Raw genomic sequence first — 21,410 nt, 5'->3', positions numbered from 1 at the left:
TCTTAAGTGTTCTAATCATGAATGGATGCTGGATATTGTCAAAAGCTTTTTCTGCATCAATTGGGAGGATCATATAGTCTTTGTTTTTTAATTTGTTTATGTGGTGAATTACATTTATAGATTTGTATATATTCAACCAGCCTTGAGATCCTGGGATAAAACCCACTTGGTAGTGGTGTATAATTTGTTTGATGTGTTGCTGGATTCTGTTTGTTAGGATCTTGTTGAATATTTTCGCATAAATATTCATTAGTGATATTGGTCTATAATTTTCTTTTCTTGTTGGATCTTTTCCTGTTTTCGGGATCAAGGTGATGTTTGCTTCATAGAATGTGTTGGGTAGTTTTCCTTCTTTTTCTATATTTTGGAAAAGGTTAAGTAGTATAGGTATTAGCTCTTTAAAAGTTTGGTAGAATTCTGACGTGAAGCCATCTGGTCCTGGGCTTTTCTTTTTAGGGAGATTTTGTATAGTTGATGGTATTTTAGAGCCTGATATGGGCCTGTTCAACATTTCCACTTGGTTCTGACTAAGTCTTGGAAGGTGGCATGCTTCCAAGTATTGGTCAGTTTCCTTCAGATTTTCATATTTCTGAGAATAAAGTTTCTTGTAGTATTCATGGAGGATTTCTTGAATTTCTGAGGGGTCTGTTGTAATTTCATCTTTACCATTACTGATTGATGAAATTAGAGATTTAACTCTTTTTTTCTTGGTTAGGTTGGCCAAAGGTTCATCTATTTTATTGACCTTTTCAAAAAACCAACTTTTTGATTTGTTAATCTGTTGTATAGTCCTTTTGTTTTCAATTTCATTTAATTCTGCTCTAATTTTGGTTATTTCTTTCCTTCTACTGGGTTTCGGATTGGAGTGTTCTTCCTTTTCCAGTTGCTTGAGGTGTCCCGTTAAGTTGTTAACTTCTCTTTCTGCTTTCTTGAGGAAGGCTTGCAATGCTATAAATTTCCGTCTTAGGACTGCCTTTGCGGTATCCCAGAGGTTCTGATAACTTGTCTCTTCATTGTTGTTTAGTTCCAAGAATTTGGTAATTTCCTTCTTGATCTCGTCTCTGACCCAGCTGTCATTGAGCATAAGGTTATTTAGCTTCCATGTTTTTATTTGGGTCTGCAGATTCCTGTTGTTGCTGAGTTTAACTTTTATTCCGTGGTGGTCTGAGAAGATACAAGGGATAATTTCTATTCTTTTAAATTTGCTGAGGTTAGACTTGTGACCTAAGATGTGGTCTATTTTGGAGTATGTTCCATGGGCTGATGAGTAAAATGTGTATTCAGTTTTATTAGGGTGAAATGTTCTATCGATATCCATTAAATCCAAATGCTGAATGGTTAAGTTTAAATCCAAGATTTCTTTGCTAAGCTTCTTTTTGGAGGATCTGTCCAGCACTTCCAAAGGAGTATTAAAATCTCCAACTATGATGGAGCTGGGAGTAATCAGGTTGCTCATGTCTGTTAGAGTGTCTCTTATAAATTGAGGTGCATTCTGGTTGGGTGCATAAATATTGATAATTGAAATCTCATCGTATTGAGTATTATTCTTAACAAATATAAAGTAACCATCCTTGTCCTTGCTCACTTTTTTTTGGTTTAAAGCCTATTGTATCTGCGAATAAAATTGCAACATCTGCTTTTTTCTGCTTTCCATTAGCCTGGAATATAGATGACCATCCCTTCACCCTGAGTCTATGCTTATTTTTCGAAGTAAGGTGAGCTTCTTGGATTCAGCAGATATCTGGTTTGAGTTTTTGTATCCAGTCAGCCAGCCTGTGCCTCTTTAGAGGGCAATTTAAACCATTCACATTGATTGAGACTATTGATAAGCCTGGTATACTTTTGGGTATCGAGGTTTTTGAAGGTCTAGTGGACATCTTTGATCCTTTTGTCACTGTGGAGATTGGAATTTGATCAAAATTTTCTGGGTGGGTTTATTTATGTGGTGAAGGGTTGCACTGGTTTTTATGGAGGATAGGTCTAAGGATATCCTGGAGGGCTGGTTTAGTTATGGCAAATTTCTTCAACATTTGAATGTCGTTAAAGTATTTAATTTCTCCATCATAAATGAAACTCAGTTTAGCTGGATATAAGAGTCTGGGTGAAAGTTGTTTTGTTTTAGGAGGTTGAAGGTCGATGACCACCTTCTTCTAGCCTGAAAGGTTTCAGCAGAGAGATCTGCAGTCATTCTAATATTCTTCCCCTTGTAAGTTAATGTTTTCTTGCATCTAGCTGCTTTCAGGATTTTCTCTTTCATGTTAACTTTAGTGAAGTTGGTTATGATATGCCTGGGGGATGTCTTGTTCGGATTGAGTTGCGTTGGGGTTCTGAAGCTGTCTGCTATCTGAATTTCAGGATCCCTTGGCATGTTTGGAAAGTTCTCTTTCAGAATTTCATGAAGGAGAGCCTCTGTGTTTTGTGAAGCAACTTTGTCACCTTCAGGGATTCCTATAAGGCAAATATTAGTTTTCTTCGAATTATCCAAGAGCTCTCTGAGTGAGTGATCTGCTTTTGCTCTCCATTTGTCGTGATCTTTGGATGTTTGGGCGCATTCAAAGTCTTTGTCTTTAGTCTCAGAGATCCTATCTTCTGCCTGGTCCATTCTCTGAATGAGGGATTCAACCGTACTCTTCAGATCTTTAAGGGCTGCGACCTCTTGCCTCAGTGTATTGTAGTCTTTTATCATTTTATTTTTGAAATCATTGAATTCCTGGGATAGCTTTTGAATAATTTGAAATTCTGGTTCCCTCCTTTTCTCCATTCTGTTGATCTTATTTGGTATCCAGATTCTGAACTCAATTTCTGACGTCTCAGACATTTATTTATTGAAGAATTGTGTCTGTCCCATCCTTCCTTGGCGGGGGTTGATTTACTCTGGTTATTCTGATTACCAGAGTTTTTCCGCTGATTCCGCCACATGCTGAATGGGGTGGTTTTCGGAGACCGTACCTAAAACCGTTCTGCCAGTGGCTTCTTCTGGTGGTTTCCTGGATGCTCGCCCCCAAGGCCCCGGGAAGTGGGGGCAGTAGGCGAGGCAATGCAGCCCACCCTGGCAGGAGTCAGTTGTGGTTGTGGTCGTGCGCCGCCAAGGCCCTGGGAAGTGGGGACAGCAGTCCGGGAGACAGCTGGGCACAGAATGCGGGGTCAGTCTGCGCACAGGAAGTGTGGATCAAGCAGTTCTCCTGGTGAAGGACCGGGACAGGGGCTTGGTCCTGCAAGGGTGAGGAGATGCTGCTCTTGGGTCTCCTCTCGCTGTCTCTGCGGGCAAGGGGGGGAGGGTGGACTGGAAACTCATAAGGGCAGTGATAAGGGCAGTATGAATGCCAGTTCCACTTTTCTGCCTGGAGGAGGGTATTCCGAGTCTCAGCAGGGTCCCTCCAGGGTAGTAGACTTCCTTGTTGGCAGCTCTCTCTCGTTGAGTGAGAGAATAGGCCCCAGTTTATCGATCGCCTGTAGGAGACTCAGAGGAGCAGTTGAAGAGGAAACAAAGGAAAAGCACACCTTTCTTGGGAGAGGGGACGGACACTTTACCTTTGGGATGTATTATGTACCTGTAGATTGCCTTCCAAGAGTTGCTGCTTGCCTCAGAAGATGTGTCCTGCTGGTATCACTCTTCTCTCTCAGCTGAGCTCCCAGTCTTTGACTTTGTTGGGTGTTTTCTGGACTTTATCCTTTCCTCTGGACAGGATCTTCTGTTGGAGGCTGGTACCCGTTGGCCATCTTGACCCCCCCTCCCCGTCCAAGTCTTCATCTTTTTAATGACTGAGTAGTATTCCATTGTATACATATACCACAACTTGTTAATCCATTGCTGGGTTGGTGGTTATTTACGTTGTTTCCATAATTCAGTGATTGTAAATTGAACTACAATGAACAGTCTAGGGCAAATGTCCTTATGATAAAAGGATTTTTTCTTTCTTCAGGGTAGATGCCTAGTAATGGAATTGCAGGATCAAATGGGAGGTCTAATTTGAGTTCTTTGAGGGTTCTCCATACTTCCTTCCAAAAAGGGTCTATGAGTTTACAGTCCCACCAGCAGTGTAAAAGTGTTTCCCTTTTCTCCACATCCACACCAGTATCTGCAGCTTTGAGATTTGTGATATAAGCTATTCTCTCTGGGTATAGGTGATATCTTAAAGTGGTTTTGTTTTGCATTTCTGTGACAATCAGGGAAGATAAGCACTTTTTCAAATGTTTGTTAGCCATTCTTATGTCTTCATCAGGGAATGTGTTGTTGATATCTCTTTCCCAGTGGTAGATGAGATTGTTTATTCTTTTTCTGTTGATTAATATGAGTTCTTTGTAGAGTTTTGTTATCAATGCTTTGTCAGATTCATACCCTGAAAATATCTTTTCCCACCGTGAAGGTTGTCTTTTTGCTTTACTTGTTGTGTCCTTAATGGTGCTGAAGCTTTTCAGCTCAATTAAGTTCTATTTGTTAATTTTTTTTGTTGTTGTGATGGCTGCTGAGGTCTTTGTCATAAAATCTTTCCCCAGTTCAACATTGTCAAGACTTTTCTCCATACTTTCTTGTAAGATTTTTTATCATTTCATGTCTTTAATTTAAATCTTTTATCCATCTTGAGTCTATTTGGGTTTTTTTTTTTTTTTTGAGACAGAGTCTCATTCATTCACCCTGGGGTTGAGTGCCATGGTGTCATAGCTCACAGCAACCTCAAACTCTTGGGCTCTAGTGATTCTCTTCCCTCAGCCTCCCAAGTAGCTGGGACTATAGGCACCCACCACAGTACCCAGCTAGTTTTTACAGATGGGGTCTTGCTCTTGGTCAGGCTGGTCTTGAACTCCTGAACTCAAGCAGTCCACTTGCCTTGCTTTCCCAGAGTGCTGGGATTACAGGCTTGAGCCACTGTGCAGGGCCTTGAGTCAATTTATGTTAAGTGGTGAAAGTTATGGGTCTAGTTTCTGTCTTTCACATGTGGTTATTCAATTCTCCCAGCACCATTTGTTGAATAGGGATTCTTTTTCCCACTATGTGCTTTTGTTAAGTTTATCAAATGCCAGATTACAAGTAGAGATTGGTTTCAACTCTTGGTTTTCTATTCTGTTCCATATGTCTATGTCTGTATTTTTGTGCCAAAACTGTGCTGTTTTGAGATATATATATATATATATATCTTGCTGTATATTGCCTAGACAACAGGTGATCTTCTGAGGTATGAGATGCTAATTAACATGCTGCTACAACTGTATAAGATGGAGATTCGGAGCTTCTGCCTTGCCAAGGAGACTGTGTCCCATCTTTTCTTCCTTTCCCCTCTATCCCCATAAGGTGGAGACCTGAAGTTCTTCTTAGCTCCCTTAAGAGACATGGCTTGACCTTTCCAAACTGTGTCCCTTGGTTATACAGTGGCTTTCCCAGGAAAGCATGTGTTGTTCAAATCTTCCCAGGAGTGGCTGCCCTGCTTATCAGGTGTGCCAGAACTTGCCTCATACTAGGACCCTGTGGGCTTTGCCTGCAAGGCAGCTTTTCCACAATGGCTGTCCGTGGGGGACAGTAGCCAAATGGTGAGAGCTCTGCTCCACCTAGGTGGCTCAGTCCTGGTAAAATGAATCACTCACTTGCCTAAGCTCTCCTAATGTAACTCAACCAAGTGCCCAGGTCCAAAAATACCCCACAAGGTAGACCTTCTCTGTCTGCAAACTGTTCTGGCTGCAGCTGTAGCTACACTACCAGCCTCTGCCCGAACACAAGTACTTAACACTTCTTCACTACCCTTTGTCCCTGTCTTGGAGTCCTAAAGTGTCCCATTGCCTCCCTGTGCCCCTGAAAGGATGTCTCTAGGTAGAGCCCACAAGGCAGAGGTGTCTAGAGTCTTTTCTCCCATTTATCACCATACATAGCTGTAAAGACACTATCTCTAGTCTGGCATCTTCTTAAGTGTTCTAATTCGAAATTCTGAATTTTATTGAATGCTTTTTTTCTGCATCTATTGAGAGGATCATATGATCTTTGTTTTTACTTCTGTTGATATTTCTGTTTTTACTTCTAGTGAATTACGTTAGGGACTTGCATATGTTAAATCAGCCTTGCATCCCTGGGATGAAACGTACTTGATCGTGATGAATGTTTTTTTTAATATGTAGCTGTAATCTATTGGCTAGTTGAGAATTTTTGCATCTAGATGTATTAGTGAAATTGGTCTGAAGTTCTTGGATCTTTTCCTTGTTTTGGTATCTGGGCGATGTTTGCTTCATAGAATGTGTTTGGAGAAGATTGCTTCCTTCTCAATGTTTTTTGAATAATTTCTGTAACATGAGTATAAGCTCTTTGAAGATTTGATAGAATTCTGGTATGAAGCCATCTGGACCAGGCCATGTTTTTGTTGGAAGATTTTCTTTTTTATTGTTTGCTTTGATCTCATTTCTTACCTTGGTCTGTTAAAGAGATCAATTTCTTCTTCATAAGCCTAGGAGAGGGTGCAGTTCCAGGTATTGATCCATTTCCACCATATTGTCAAATTTCTGGGCATAGAGTTTCTTGTAGTACTCAGAGATGATCTCTTGTATCTCTGTAGCATCTGTTGTTCTTTTCCCTTTCTTGTTTCTGATTGAGGTATTAGAGATTTTACTTTTCTGTTTCTAATTAATCCATTCAAAGGTTCATTGATTTCATTTATTTTTTCAAAAAAACCAACCTTTTGTTTCATTAATTTTCTGAATGATTCTTTGTTTTCAATTTCATTAATCTCTGATTTTAATTTTGGTTATTTCTTTTCTTTTGCTATGTTTGAGCTTAGATTGTTCTTTTTTCATTGGAAGGTTTTTGATTACTGATTTAGTCATTTGTTACTGGTCTGTTCAATTATTCTATTTCTTCTTGAGTCAGTTTTGGTGGTTTCTATGTTTCCAGGAATTTGTCCATTTGTTTTTGATTCTTTAGTTTTTGTTGTTTGTTTGTTCATTGTATTCTCTTATTTTTTTATTTCTGTATGTTTGGTAGTGATATCCCTAATACTGCTTGCTTCCAATTTTAGGAATTTAAGTATTCTGTTTTCTTTACCATTCTAATTAAAGATTTTTTAAATTTTTTGATCTTTTCAAAGAATCACCTTAGTTTTGTTGATTCAATTATCTTTTTCATTTATCTTTTTTTAAAAATACTTTTAGGTTTGGCTTGCAATTCCCCACCTAGTTCCTTAATGTGTATGGCAAAGTTATTGATTTAGAACCTTTTTTCTTTATTAATTTCAGTGTTTGCATCTATAATTTTTTTTTTCCCCTTTGGTGAGCTCTGCATCTCATACATTTTGGTATCTCATGTTTTTATTTTCATTAATTTGAGAAAATATTTTCTAATTTGCCTTATAATTCATTTCTGATTTTTCTTTGACCCACTGATTGTTTAGATTGTATTGTTTAATTTCCACTTATTTGTCAGTTGTCCATTTCCTTTTGTTGTTGATTTCTAGGTATGGTTTTTGTTGTTGTTTCTTTGGGGAGGTTGACAGAGTCTCATTCTCTTACCCTGAGTGGAATGCAGTGGCATCATTATGGCTCATTCTAGGTTGAAGAGGTATTCTGTACTTAAAAATAAATATATTGGCTCTAAGTACACCAAATAATATTTTCTATCTTCTTTGCTGTTCTAGATAATTAACTGAATGTTTTTAGAGCTATCAGGGGAAACTACATGCTGACGAAGGGTAAGCACCTTCTAGTAGTGACAGGTGCCTCTTCCTCATGTATTTCTGCTCTTACTATAGAAATTTCCATGAAAGGGAGAACCAGTATAGAGCTGTTAAATGTTAAAATGCCATCTATGTTGTGGCTGAACTTGCTTCTGAATTTGTTCCTTTATTTGTGTTGTCTTAGTCTGTTTGAACTACACTAAAAGAATACTGAAGTGGTTTATGAACAACAAAAATTTATTTCTCATAGTTCTAGAGGTTGGGAAGTCTAAGGTCTGTGTGCAGGTATATTTGGTGTCTGGTGAGGGCCTGCTTCCTTGTTCATAAATTGGGCAAGTCAGCTCTCTAGGGCTGTTGACCTCAGCCCTGTACTGGTAAGCAGTGCACTAGTAAGAAGTTTCTTCTGTATTTATAATTTATAGCCATTCTCCATCGCTTGCTTAACTGCCTTAGCTCCACCTCTGTCAGCTCCTCACCCCACCCCAGGCCATGGAAAAATTATCTTGCATGAAACCAATCCTGGAGTCAAATAGTTGGAGACCTCTGCTCTAGGGCATCTTTTATAAAAGCATTAATCCTTCTCATGGGGCCTCTGGCCTCATGTGTTAGTCACTTCCCAAAGACTTTATCTCTTAATACCACCACACTGGGGATTAGGGTTTCAACATATTAATTTTGTGTGATAGTAACATTCTGTCTATAGTACTAGTTAAGGAAGTTTGAATGGTGTATTTTAATCATGATTTATTATCATTATTGATTAAACTATAATAATATTTATGAGACATTTTTGATCAAATTATAGTAGTAGACTGTATGAAACCTAAAATTTTCTTTAAAGTAGAATGAAAATTATAAATATTATGGAATGAATATATGTCTGTTTTAGATATTTGTTTAAAGAGGGAAAAGGCAAAAAAACCTTAGAGAAAATAGTGTTATTACTGTTGCTGGATATGAACTCTTTGGCTTATATTTTTCCCCTGAACATCTTATTTTTTTTTAATTGTTGGGGATTCATTGAGGGTACAAAGAACCAGGTTACATTGATTGCGTTTGTTAGATAAAGTCCCTCTTATAGTTGTGTCCCACCCCCCAAAGTGTGTCACATACTGTCCCTTACCCCACACTCCCCTCCCTTCTTCCCTCTTTCTGTTCTTTCATTCCCCCACTCTCTCCCACCTTTCCTCTCCTCTTCCTCCACCCCCCCCCACTCCTTCCCTCTCTCTGCTCTCCCCTTCCCTCACCCCTCACCATGTACTAGGTCATCAACTGTCCTCATATGAGAATTGAGTACATAGGATTTTTGCTTCTCCATTCTTGTGATGCTTTACTAAGAATAATGTGTTCCACTTCCATCCAGGTTAATACAAAGGATGTAAACTCTGCATCTTTTTTAATGGTTGAATAGTATTCCATGGTATACCTAGATCACAGCTTGTTAATCCATTCCTGGGTTGGTGGGCATTTAGGCTATTTCCACATTTTGGTGATTGTTTACAGTCTAGTGCAAGTGTCCTTATGGTAAAGGGATTTTTTTTTTCCCTTCTGTGTAGAGGCCCAGTAAACAGGATCAAATGGGAGGTCTAGCTTGAATTCTTTGAGGGTTCTCCATACTTCCTTCCAAAAATGTTGTATCAGTTTGCAGTCCCACCAGCAGTGTAAAAGTGTTCCTTTCTTTCCACATCCATGCCAGTATCTGCAGTTTTGAGATTTTGTGATGTGGGCCATTCTTGCTGAGGTTAAATGATACCTCAGGGTGGTTTTGATTTGTATTTCTCTAGTAATTAGGGATGATGAGCATTTTCTCATGTTTGCTAGCCATTTGTCTGTCTTCTTTAGAGAAGGTTCTGTTCATTTCTTGCCCATTGATATATGGGATTGTTGGCTTTTTTCATATGGATAAATTTGAGTTCTCGATAGATCCTAGTTATCAAGCTTTTGTCTGATTCAAAATATGCAAATATCCTTTCCCATTGTGTAGGTTGTCTATTTGCTTTGGTTGTTGTCTCCTTAGCTGTACAGAAGCTTTTCAGTTTACTTAAATCCTATTCATTTATTTTTGTTGTTGGAATTGCCATAGAAGTCGTCATAAAGTCTTTTCCCAGGCTGATATTTTCCAGTGTTTTTCCTACGCTTTCTTTGAGGTTTTTTATTGTTTCATGCCTTAAATTTAGGTCTTTTATCCACCACCTTGAACTAGTTTTTGTGAGTGGAGAAAAGTACAGGTCCACGAACCTGCAAGCCCTTGTGTATGTGGCTGGCACTCTAACCACTTAGCAATGGGTGCCAAGCCAGGTCCAGTTTCAGTCTTTTACATGTGAATATCCAGTTCTCCCAGCACCATTTATTGAATAGGGAGTCTTTCCCCAAGTGTATGTTCTCATTTGGTTTATCAAAGAGTAGGTGGCTGGTTTTGTTTGTTTGTTTGTTTATTTGTTTTGAGACAGAGTTTCACTGTATCACCCTCCATAGTGTGCTGTGGTGTCACAGCTCACAGCAACCTCAAACTCTTGGGCTTAAGTGATTCTTTTGCCTCAGCCTCCCAAGTAGCTGGGACTATAGGTGGCCCACCACAACGCCGAGCTATTTTTTGTTGTTGTTGCAGTTGTCATTAGTGTTTAGCTGGCCCAGGCTGTGTTCAAACCCACCAGCCTGGGTGTATGCCTGGCTATTTTTTGTTGTTGTTGTTGTAGTTGTCATTATTGTTTAGCAGGCCTAGTCTGGGTTCAAACCTGCAAGGCCTTGTGTATGTGGCTGGCACCCTAGCCACTTAGCTATGGGTGCCGAGCTAGAACATCTTAAATATATTACCTTAGTTTATTTTGCCATAAAATGTTGCCTTCAATCTCTGATTATTATACAGTTTTTATTCACTTTAAATCATTTGTTCTTCTTCAGGAATTCCTATAATCTGTACATTAGATCCCAACAGAGAGTCAGTCTTTATTTCTCTTGAATCCTTTTTCTCCTTCTTCATTGGAGATGTATTAGAGAACTTTAAAATTTCCTCCTTTTCATCTTCTATTTAGTAAGATATTAAATGGAATATATCTATTCTTAAGGTATTATCTGTGATTATCTATTTGTTCTTGGATTCCTTCTGCTTTAGCCCCTTTTTCTTCAAGTAATTTTCTAAATGTTATTCTACTTCTTTCTTAAATTTTGTTACCTCATTTCAAACATTGACTCTGAATGTTTTGTTTTGAAATAGTAGTTCACCATTTTATGTGTTTTGTATGTCTTTGATATGCTTTCTTTGTATGTTTGGGATGTTTCTTCACTCATTTTTTCACCATAATAATAACTGTTTTGGATTTGGCTTTGATATTTTTCTATTGCTTATTTTTATTTTTATTTATTATTTTGAGACAGGAGCCTCCAGCTGTCCCCCTGGGTAGAGTGCTGTGCCATCACAGCTCACAGCAACCTCCAACTCCTGGCTCAAGTGAATCTCCTGCCTCAGCCTCCCAAGTAGCTGGGACCACAGGCCCACGCCACAATGCCCACTATTTTTTTGGTTGCAGCTATCGTTGTTTGGCGGGCCTGGGCTGGATTCAAACCCGCCACCTTGGGTGTACATGGCTGGAGCCTTAGCCACTTGAGCCACAGGCGCTGACCCTATTGCTTATTTTTATATCATAGTTTTTTTCTGAATTGTGAGGAGGCTGAATTTGGAATGGCTTTTCTCCCTTTTTTTGTTTTCATATAGTTTGCAAAAATTTGGCCCCTATTTAATTGTTATATAGATGCCGCCTGGCTCTGCCCCATCTTGATCTTTTCTTTGTCTCTGTCACCCCTGTGTTGCTGAATGGATGCCACTCACAATGGTGCTTTCTTTTCTTGTGGGCCCTTGTACGGGAAAGGAGTCCTGACTGACATGCTTTGAGTGTCTTGGGCTGCTCTCGTTCCTTCGTATCTTTTCAGGGTCAGAGCCTTTGCTGTCACCAAGTTCTAGGCACTGTTCTCAGATGGATTGCCTGCTCAACTTCCCAGGAAGTACTGATGTCTACTTTCTCAGCGTCTCCTTTGTCCCCTTGCTTCCATCCTTTCAGATACTGACACCATGCAAGAATTTGGAGGGGTGGTGCTTTGTCCTCACTCGCTTTTATTTTGGAGTTTGGTGATTAATTATAAGTGGTGTCTCTGGGTTTTTGCTTTTGCTATCTATGTTAATGTGAAGATTCAGAGATGTTCAAATACTTTGCCTACCTAATACTCCCATTCTTGGGTTTCCAAATTGTTAATTGTCAACTTAATGTATATTAAACGAAGTTGATTTTGTTTTGTTTTTTTCTTTAAAAATCATCTCCACAGAGAAAAAGGAATTGGGATATAGAGTACCCATTGTTTCCAGGAGAGAGGCCACAGCAGGTCAGAAGAGCAGATCTCAAGACAGCAGCGGCAGCTGCCTCCCTCTCTGAAGCATGGCTCAGGTGTGGAGAAGGATTTCAGGACACCTTCGGGACTCTGGTAAGATAACTGTAAAATTGTTTTTCCTGAATAGTGAAGAGTAAATCCTAAAATTCATGAGTGTTCAGGCTATTGTAATTCCTTTTCTTTGTAATTCCTTTACTTATTTTCTTTTAGGACACTGTAATTGGTACATTACTTTTTTTGCCTCATTCTTTGAATTCCTTTAATAATTGTGGCAAGTTTGTATTCATCTCTTGCAGAACCTTTCTACTTCTTTGTAAGCGAAGTATATATACTTAGAATGTTATCCGAAGGAGAAACCATTGAGCATACTACTCTTCACAGGAAGTATGTTTATGAAATGTTTTCAGGCAGACTTTGGAGACATAGAGGATTTGGTTTTAGACCACTACAATAAAGCAAATATTGCAATAAAGTGTGTCATACGAACTTTGTGGTGTCCCAGTATGTATAAAAGTTATGTTTATACTATACTGTAGTCTTATTAAATGTGCAGTAGTATTATGTCTAAGAAAATGTACATACCTTAAGTAAAAATATTTGATTGCTTAAAAATGCTAACAATCATCCAAGTTTTCAGAGAGTTGTAACTTTGTTGGGGGAGGATCTTGCCTTGATTCTGAGGGCTGCTGATGGATAAAGATCAAGTGATCGCTGAAGACTGCAGTAGCTGTGGCAATTTCTTAAAATAAGGCAACGAAGTTTGCCACATCTATTAACTTTTCCTTTTAGAAAGATTTTTCTGTAGAATGTGATGCTGTTTCACAGCATTTTGCCCACAATATAACTTTTTTGAGAATTGGACTCATTCTTCTCAAAACCTGTGACTGCTTTATCAACGATATTTATAAACTATTCCAGATTCTTTGTTGTCGTTTCAATAATGTCCACCATATTTTCACCAGTAGATTCTATTTCAAGAATCTGTTTTCTTTGTTCATCCATAGGAAGGATGGATAGTTAGCTATTCAGAATAGCTAAGAATACGTAGCTATTCAAGTTTTATCTTGAGATTGCATCAGTCCATTCACGTCTTCTAATTCATCCATCTCCACATCTTCTAATTCAAGTTCTCTTACTATTTCAACTATATCTTCAGTTGTTTCCTCCACTGAAGTAATCTTAAACCCTTTAAAGTCGTCCATGAGATTTGGAATGAATTTTTAAGATCTTGATAATGTTCTTGTTCTGATCTCCTCTCATGAATCATCAGTGTTCTTAATCACATCTAGAATAGTGAATCCTTTTCAGAGGTCTCCTGTTCCCTTCCCTTCTCTCATAGGAAACAGGGTCTTCCCCTGTTGCCCAGACTAGAATACAGTGGCATGATCATAAATCAATGCAGTGTTAAACCCCTGGGCTCAAGTTATCCTCCTGCCTCAGCCTCCTGAGTAGGTAGGATTATAGATATATGCTAAAATCGATACATCCCACTATACCTGGATAATTTTTTTATTTATTTGTGGTATCGGCCAGGCGGTTCTTGAACTTCTGGCTTTGAGCAATCTTCCTGTCTTGGTTTCCCAAAATGGTGGGATTACAGGTATTAGCCACCATACTTGGCCTTCAGAAGATTTTCAGTTTACTTTGCCCAAATCCATAAGAGAAATCACTGTCTGTGTTACCTATAGCATTACAAACTGTATTTCTTAAATAATGAGATTTGAAAGTCAAAATCAGTTCTTGATTTATGGACTGCAGAATGGATTTTGTGTTAGCAGACATGTTAATCTCCCAGTACATCTCCATCAGGGCTCTTGGGTGAGGTGACCAGGTACATTGTCAATGGCAGTAATCATCTGAAAAGAAATTTTTTTTCTGAGCAAAGTCTCAATAGTAGGGACTTAAAGTAGATGGTAAATCATGATATAAACAGAGGTGCTGTCTTTCAGACTTTGTTGTTTCATTTGTAGAGCATAGGGAAAATAGATTTATCATAATTCTTAAAGACCCTGGTATTTTCAAAGTAGTAAATGAGCATTGGCTTCAGTTTAAAGTCACCAACTGAAATAACCCCCTAACAAGTCTCCTCTCTGGCTATGAAAGTTCTAGATGGTATCTTCTTCCAATAGAAGGATTTTTCACCTACATTGAAAATTTGCTGTTTAGTGTAGCGACCTTCATCAGTGATCTTAGCTAGATCTTCTGGATAACTTGCTGCAGTTTCTATATTAGTGCTTGCTGCTTCACTTTACACTCTCATGTTGTGGAGATGCCTTCTCTCCTTAAACCTCCTGAACTAAGCTTTGCTAGTTTCAGACTCTTCTTCTGCAACTTTTTCACTTCTTCCAGCCTTCACAGAATTGAAGAGATGTTGGCCCTTGCTCTGGATCAGGTGTTGACCTAATGGAATGTTGTGGCTGGTTCATTTTATCTACTCTGCTAAACTTTCTATAAGGAATAAGGGTGTTTCACGTTATCATTCATGTGTTCACTAGAGTAACACTTTAATTTCCTAAGAACTCACTCCTCCCAAAAGATAAAGAGAACAAACAAAATGAACTTTTCTTTTGCATTCACAATTTGGGTAACTATTTGGCTCAAAACACTTAGCTTTTGGCCTGTCTCAGCTTTTGACATGCCTTCCTTGCTAAGCTAACCTTATTCTTTTCTAACTTTTGATTTAGGATGAGAGATGTGTGACTCTTCATTTCTCTTGAGCACTTAAAAGTCACTGTAGGGTTTTAATTTCAATATGTTGTATCTCATGGAATAGGGAGGACTGAGGAGACAGATGGAGGAACAACTGGTCAGTGTAGCAGTCAGAACCAGACAACATTTATTTATTAAATTTGCTGTCTTGGCAAAGTTGTCCAAAAGATCTAGCTAAGATCTCTGTCGGGGGCAGGGGGTGTCACTCGAGGCTAAGAGCTTGAGACCAGTCTGAGCAATAGTAAGACCCTATCTCTACCAAAAATACAAAAAAAATTAACTGGGCATGGTGGTGCGTGTCTGTAGTCTTAGCTACTTGAGAGGCTGAGGCAGGGAGGATAACTTGAGCCCAGGAGTTTGAGGTTATAGTGAGCTATTATGATGCCACTGCACTCTACCCAGGGCAACAGAGCAAGACTTTCTCAAAAAAAAAAATTGCTGTCTTGTGTTAGTTACAACAGTAACAATTATAACAGGTGTAATAATGAAGTTTGAAATTGGGCTAATTACCCAGTAATGACACAGAGACACAAGGTGAGCACGTGGTGTTGGAAAAATGGCCCTGATAGACTTGCTTGACTTGGGGTTACCACAAACTTTTAGTAAAAAATGTTCTATACACAAAACACAATAAAGTGGTGCATGGTGAAAATGGGGTAAGCCTGTGTGTTCAAAATCTTTTGGCAGTGAAATACGCTGGTTGATTTTTGTGTATGTGATCTTACAATATAGAGGAATAGAAGAATGCTGTTATAACTTCTGAAGATAATTTGGATATAGGTTGAGTAATGAAGACCTCATAGGTGGTCAGGGTCATATATATGAAGTTACTGACATTGAATGTTAATATGAAATATTTTGATCAGTGAGATCTTTGTTTAGATTTAGGAAACATAAAAATATAAGTATATAAAGAATATTTTTAAAATACTGAAATTGGTAAATATAAGTAAAGGAAATCAGAGAAATAAGTTAAGCAGGATATAATTTAATATTTTGAATATTTTACAAAATATTGTTGGTTTTTAACTTTTGTTACATGAATGACATTATTATTTTCCCTACAGTCATTCACAGCTGAAAAGAAGACTGTTACAGAAAATCACCTCGAATTATTCCCTAGATCTAAGAAAGGTAATACTATTTTATTGGTTTCTTTTCTTTTCTTTTTTTGTGTTTTAAGACAGAGCCTCAAGCTATGACCCTGTGTAGAGTGCTGTTACATCACAGCTCACAGCAACCTCCAACTCCTGGGCTGAAGCGATTCTCTTACCTCAGCCTCCCGAGTAGCTGGAAGTACAGGTGCCTACCATAATGCCGGCTATTTTTTGGTTGTAGTCATTGTTTGGCAGGCCCAGGCCAGATTTGAACCCCGATAGCTCTGGTGTATGTGGCTGGCGCCTTAGCCACTTGAGCTAGAGGTGCTGCCACCCATTTCTATGGTTTCTTAACCAAGGAAGTACAAAGCTAATATTTCCCTATGTGATTTTTTTTTTCCTTTCTTTTTAAAAGTTACTTACATAGTTTGGGAAGGTTGTATATTCATGGTTAAAACACATCTAGACAATGTAAAAAGATATTTTTGAGAACTCTGTCTCTCATCTCTATTCTGGTCTACTCCATCCCTCCTGCTCTCTGCAAGTAATTATTAACACTTGCTGTGTGTGCTTTGTCCCTTTTACTCACAGGGCCCAGCAGGTTAACCCATGGTTATAGCTCCAGTGTTTTCTTTTTCTTTCTTTTTTTAAATATGATTTTGGGAAATAAACACGACCTATCCTATAAGAATTATATGGCTGCAGACTGAAATTTTTGGTGAATTAGTTTGGGAAGGCTTTTAATCTATAAGTAGTAGGAAACTATTCACTCTAGTGTTTGAACAAATGGGGTTGCATTTGTCTCTGGGAACTAGACATGCAGTGGGCTAGAGTTCTGCAGCATTAGTGTGGAATTGGTTCTGAAGCTTTGTAAGGTGGTTGCTGAGTCCTACAGTCCAAATTCTTGACAAGAATATAGGTGGTGAGGAGTTTTGTCACTTTGCTGTTCCTTGGGGAGGAGTGCCTCCCCCTGTACCTTTGCCCTTGGCTAGAACCTATTGCATACATAGGGTGACTGCCCCTAAAAGACACTTTAGTGAAATTAAGGGTTTATTTATTTATTTATTATTTATTTATTTATTTTGAGACAGAACCTCAAGCTGTCCCCCTGGGTAGAGTGCTATGGCATCACAACTCATGGCAACCTCCAACTCCTGGGCTCAAGCGAGTCTCCTACCTCTGCCTCCCAAGTAGCTGGGACCACAGGCACCCGCCACAACGCCCAGCTATTTTTTGGTTGTAGCTGTCATTTTTTTTTTTGGCAGGCCCAGGCTGGATTTGAACCTGCCACCTTAGGTGTATATGGCTGGCGCCTTAGCCACTTAAGCCACAGGCGCTGAGCCAAGGATTTTTATATAGGTATGTTGCTAAGTGTTCAGTGGACACTTAAGGAGATTCTTTTCTATGGACACTGAAGGAGATTCTTTTCTATGCAAATGAAAAATAAAATTTTTCAAATATTTCTTTAAAATTCATAAAATGATGCAATATAAAATAAAATGGTAGACACCCATTTGTAATACCATAATCTTCTGATGAAACTGAAGAATTTTACTTTTCGTTTTAGTGCCACATGCTATGATATTCAAAGCTCAATTTAATTTTTATTTCTGAAACTTCATAAAATACGGAGAAAGCAGTATTTTTGTTTAAACAGATGTGGCACATATCTTTTTCTGGAGATTTTAAATAAGGATACCAAATTTAACTTTGAGAAAGAAGCATTAATCTTTTCTGATCCTGTGTCAGACCTTGTCCAACATAACTTTCCCATCCTGCTTTGATGTCAGAAGATGTTCAACACTTTGTTGTTGTTGTTGCATTTGTTCACAAAATAGGGCCTATGAATTTTTTCCTGTGTGATTCAGAAAATGATTGTATTTTCTCACATTCCCTATTATGGCAAGATAAAAATATAAAGTCTTATTCATCTTGATTTTCCATTTATACCTCCAAGTGATTCTTTTGGCACAAGTTTTAACAAGCACATACAAGTGGTTCAGGCTATCACATTGATAGGTTCTATATAAGCCTTCAACTTGCTAGGCAATTGCATAAAATGAAAATATGTATGACAGGAACACTTATGACTTCTAAGAAGGATTTTCCAAGTGATCTGAAAAAGAAGAAACTTCAGGAATGTGAATTATGTGCTTATCAATGTGATAGGATGCTAAGTACATTCTTTGGCCCATAAACACAATTGATCACTGGTTAATATGACAGTTGTTTTAGAATATTCAAAGTTTACGAGAAGAATGGACAGAGCTGATCAGTATTATGGATGTTGCGGGTTTATAAGGAGGTCCTATAAATGGTGGGAGATGTATTCTTTTACCTGATAGAAGTTGCAGTTGTGAACAGCTACATCCTTTACTCATTAGATAAGAAGGAAAGTGGAGAAAAAGTTCAGACACCTCTTTCTTACAAGAGAAATCTCATCATTCAGCTTGTGAGCAATGTGAGGAACAGAAATTCAAGAAAGAGGGGAAGACCATCATCTTCTGACACTGAGGAAAGGCTAAATGGAAGATGCATTTTATACTGCAAATGAAAAAATCAGCAAAGGATTGCATGGTTTGTAGCAGAAGAAATGAGAAAAGTAGAAGGAGAGAAACCATTTCTATAGTGAGACATGTGGGAAGTAGCCTGGACTTTATCCTGGAGATTGCTTCAAGAAGTATCACACTCAAAAAAATTATAAAAAAAATAATTAATTTACATAACCTAAAATAAATAATAAAATCATCAAGTGAGTTCATATTTATGTATTTCTCTTTTAAAACTGTAAGATAATTACAAGTGATCCACCAATTTGTTTCCTGTCCAAAATAAATAAAAGCTAAGGGAATATGCAGGTGGCAGAAAAATTGGGACAGGGCTTAATAAGTTGCTACTTTGAATTAATTACATAATGATCTTTAGGAATGGTTTTACCATGTCTATGAATATTCACCTCACTTTGATATAGTTTCTACAGTATAGAATGATCAATATATTTTGAAAGGCTGAAAGAGTTTATTTATTGCATATGTAGCTTGTTAACAAAGTTACTGTTAATAATTTAATAAATTTTTAAATTTTTTTTATTGTGATCTCTATTCATAATAGAGATAAGAGGAAAAAGGATTCAAGGCATTTCCTAGAATGGATTTATTTTTAAAACAGTAACTTCTAAAATGCAGTGGAACCTCTCTAAGTTGACCACCCAAGGGACTGTACCAAACTGATCAACATACAGAGGTGGTCAACGTAAGGAACTAGACCTATTGTACATGTATTTTACTTTCTTGTAAAACTTTTATTAGAGAATATCATACATAATCAAAACACAGTGAAATCATTCATATAGTGTCAGACACAATCAATACATTTAATCAGCACATTTACAGTTTTCTTATGGCTTAATCATTCCTTCTGTTTGAGTCAATCTTCGCCTGTTTCTTATTCCTATTAGAAACATAATTGGAGAAAGCACTCTCAAGGCTGCCTATGCCACTCAGCATTCTTGGACATTTTTCCATAGCAGGGGACTTCAACTGCATTGTCAGATGCCTCACGTCCTCCTCTTTTGGAGTGTCTGCAATCTCTGTGTCATCCTCACTTGCTTTTTCTACTTCGTCAGCTGCTTCTTGCACTTTTATGCTGTTCTGTACTTTGGTCAATATCACTTGGAAAATTGTTTCCTGATCAAGTTCATTGTAGTTTGCCACTTCATTATCTATTTCAATAAAACCTTCAAAATCTACTCCATGGAATTCTGCCATAGGAGATGGACTATCCAATGAGACCAAAACATTGTGCTCCTGGTTGTGACAAATCCAACTTTCTTGAAACATTTGTGTATCATTTCTGGCTGAATTTTATTCCAAGCAGACTGGATCCAGAGGATATCATGTGGAGTGTTAACTGATGCAGCAGATGAAGTTGCTTCCACAGGCGGCCACTGGTTTTTGTTTAATAACCACCCACTGCAGGAGCTGGGCCCAGTAGTGCATTTTTATTTTTTTTGAGACAGAGTCTTACTATGTTGCCCTCAGTAGAGTACTGTGGTGTCACAGCTCGCAGCATCCTCAAGAGAATTGCTTAAGCCCAAGAGGGATGATGAGCATTTTTTTAAAGTTTGTTAGCCATTCATCTGTCTTCGTCAGAGAAGGTTCTGTTCATATCTCTTGCCCAGAGGTGCTTGGGGTTGTTTACTCTTTTTCTGTTGATTAATTTGAGTTTTAAGAGATTTCAGTTGTCAATCCTTTGTCAGATTGGCACCTTGCAAATATCTTTTCCAATTCTGAAGGTTGTCTTTTTGCTTCACTTGTTGTGTCCTTAGCTGTGCTTAATTAAGTCCCATTTGTTAATTTTTTTTGTTGTTGCAATGGCCACTGAGGTCTTGGTCATATAATCTTTCCCCAGTCTAATATCATCAAGAGTTTTCTCCACACTTTCTTCTAAGATTTTCATCCTTTGTGTCTTAAATTTAAGTCTCTTGTCCACTGAGTCAATTTTTGTAAGGGGTGAAATGTGTGGGTCAAGTTTCAGTCTTTTACATGTGGTTATCCACTTCTCCCATTTGTTGGATAGGGATTTCCCTACTGTATGCTTTTGTTAGGTTTATCAAAGATCAGATGGCAAGTAGAGACTGGTTTCAAATCTTGGTTTTCTATTCTGTTCCATATGTCTGTGTCTCTATTTTTGTGCCAATAGTATGCTGTTTTGATCATTATGGCCTTCTAGTATAGCTTGAAGTCTGATAGGGTGATGCCTCTGGATTTGTTTTTATTACTAAGAATAGCCTTAGCTATGCAGGGTTTTTCTGGTTCCATACAAAACAAAGTACTATTTTTTTCCAGTTCTTCAAAATATAATGTTGGTATTTTAATGGGGATTGCAATTTGATTGTAGATTGCTTTGGGTAGAATAGACATTTGACAATGTTGAGTCTTTGCAGCCAAGAGCGTGGTATATTCTTCCATTTGTTAGGGTCTTCTTCACTTTATTTTCTTAGGGTTTCATAATTTTCTTTGTTAGGTATATTTCTAAGTGTTTGATTTTCTTTGAAGCTACTGTGAAGGGAATTGTATCCTTGATTTGCTTCTCAATGTGGCTGTTATTGGTGTATACAAAGGCTACTGATTTGTGGACATTGATTTTATACCCTAAGACATTACTGTATTTCCTGATGACTTCCAGGAGTTTTGTGGTTGAGTCTCTGGGGTTTTCTAAGTATAAGATTATATCATCAGCAAACAGGGAGAGTCTGACCTCCTCTGCCCCCATTTGGATGCCCTTTATATCTGTCTCTTGCCTGATCACATTGGCTAGAACTTCCAGAATTGTGTTGAATAATAGTGGCAATAGTAGACATCCTTGTCTGGTTCCAGTTCTAAGTGGAAAAAGCTTTCATTTTTACACGATTTACTGTGATGTTAGCTCTGGGCTTGTAGATGGCTTCAATCAGGTTAAGAAATGTGCCACCTATGCCTATTTTTTTGTTTTTTTGTTTTTTTGTTTTTTTTTTTTAGAAGAGGCTGAATTTTGTCAATTGATTTTTCTGCATCTATTGAGAGGATTGTATGGT

At 38.0% G+C, this 21,410-nt stretch overlaps 1 protein-coding gene across 1 annotated transcript in view; it reads left to right on the top strand.

Annotated features, from left to right (window-relative positions):
- Positions 1 to 21,410, top strand: part of SPIDR (scaffolding protein involved in DNA repair) — a 533,511-nt gene that overhangs the window by 12,505 nt on the left and 499,596 nt on the right. Inside the window, 2 exon segments of the mRNA XM_023508281.1 lie at positions 11,967 to 12,122; positions 15,806 to 15,872. Coding sequence (XP_023364049.1) covers positions 11,967 to 12,122; positions 15,806 to 15,872 — 223 coding nt within the window.

This window comes from Otolemur garnettii, unplaced genomic scaffold, assembly GCF_000181295.1.
Source record: "Otolemur garnettii isolate 467f Iridium unplaced genomic scaffold, OtoGar3 scaffold00237, whole genome shotgun sequence".
NCBI lineage: Eukaryota > Metazoa > Chordata > Mammalia > Primates > Galagidae > Otolemur > Otolemur garnettii.
This window is presented reverse-complemented; position numbering and strand designations above follow the sequence as displayed.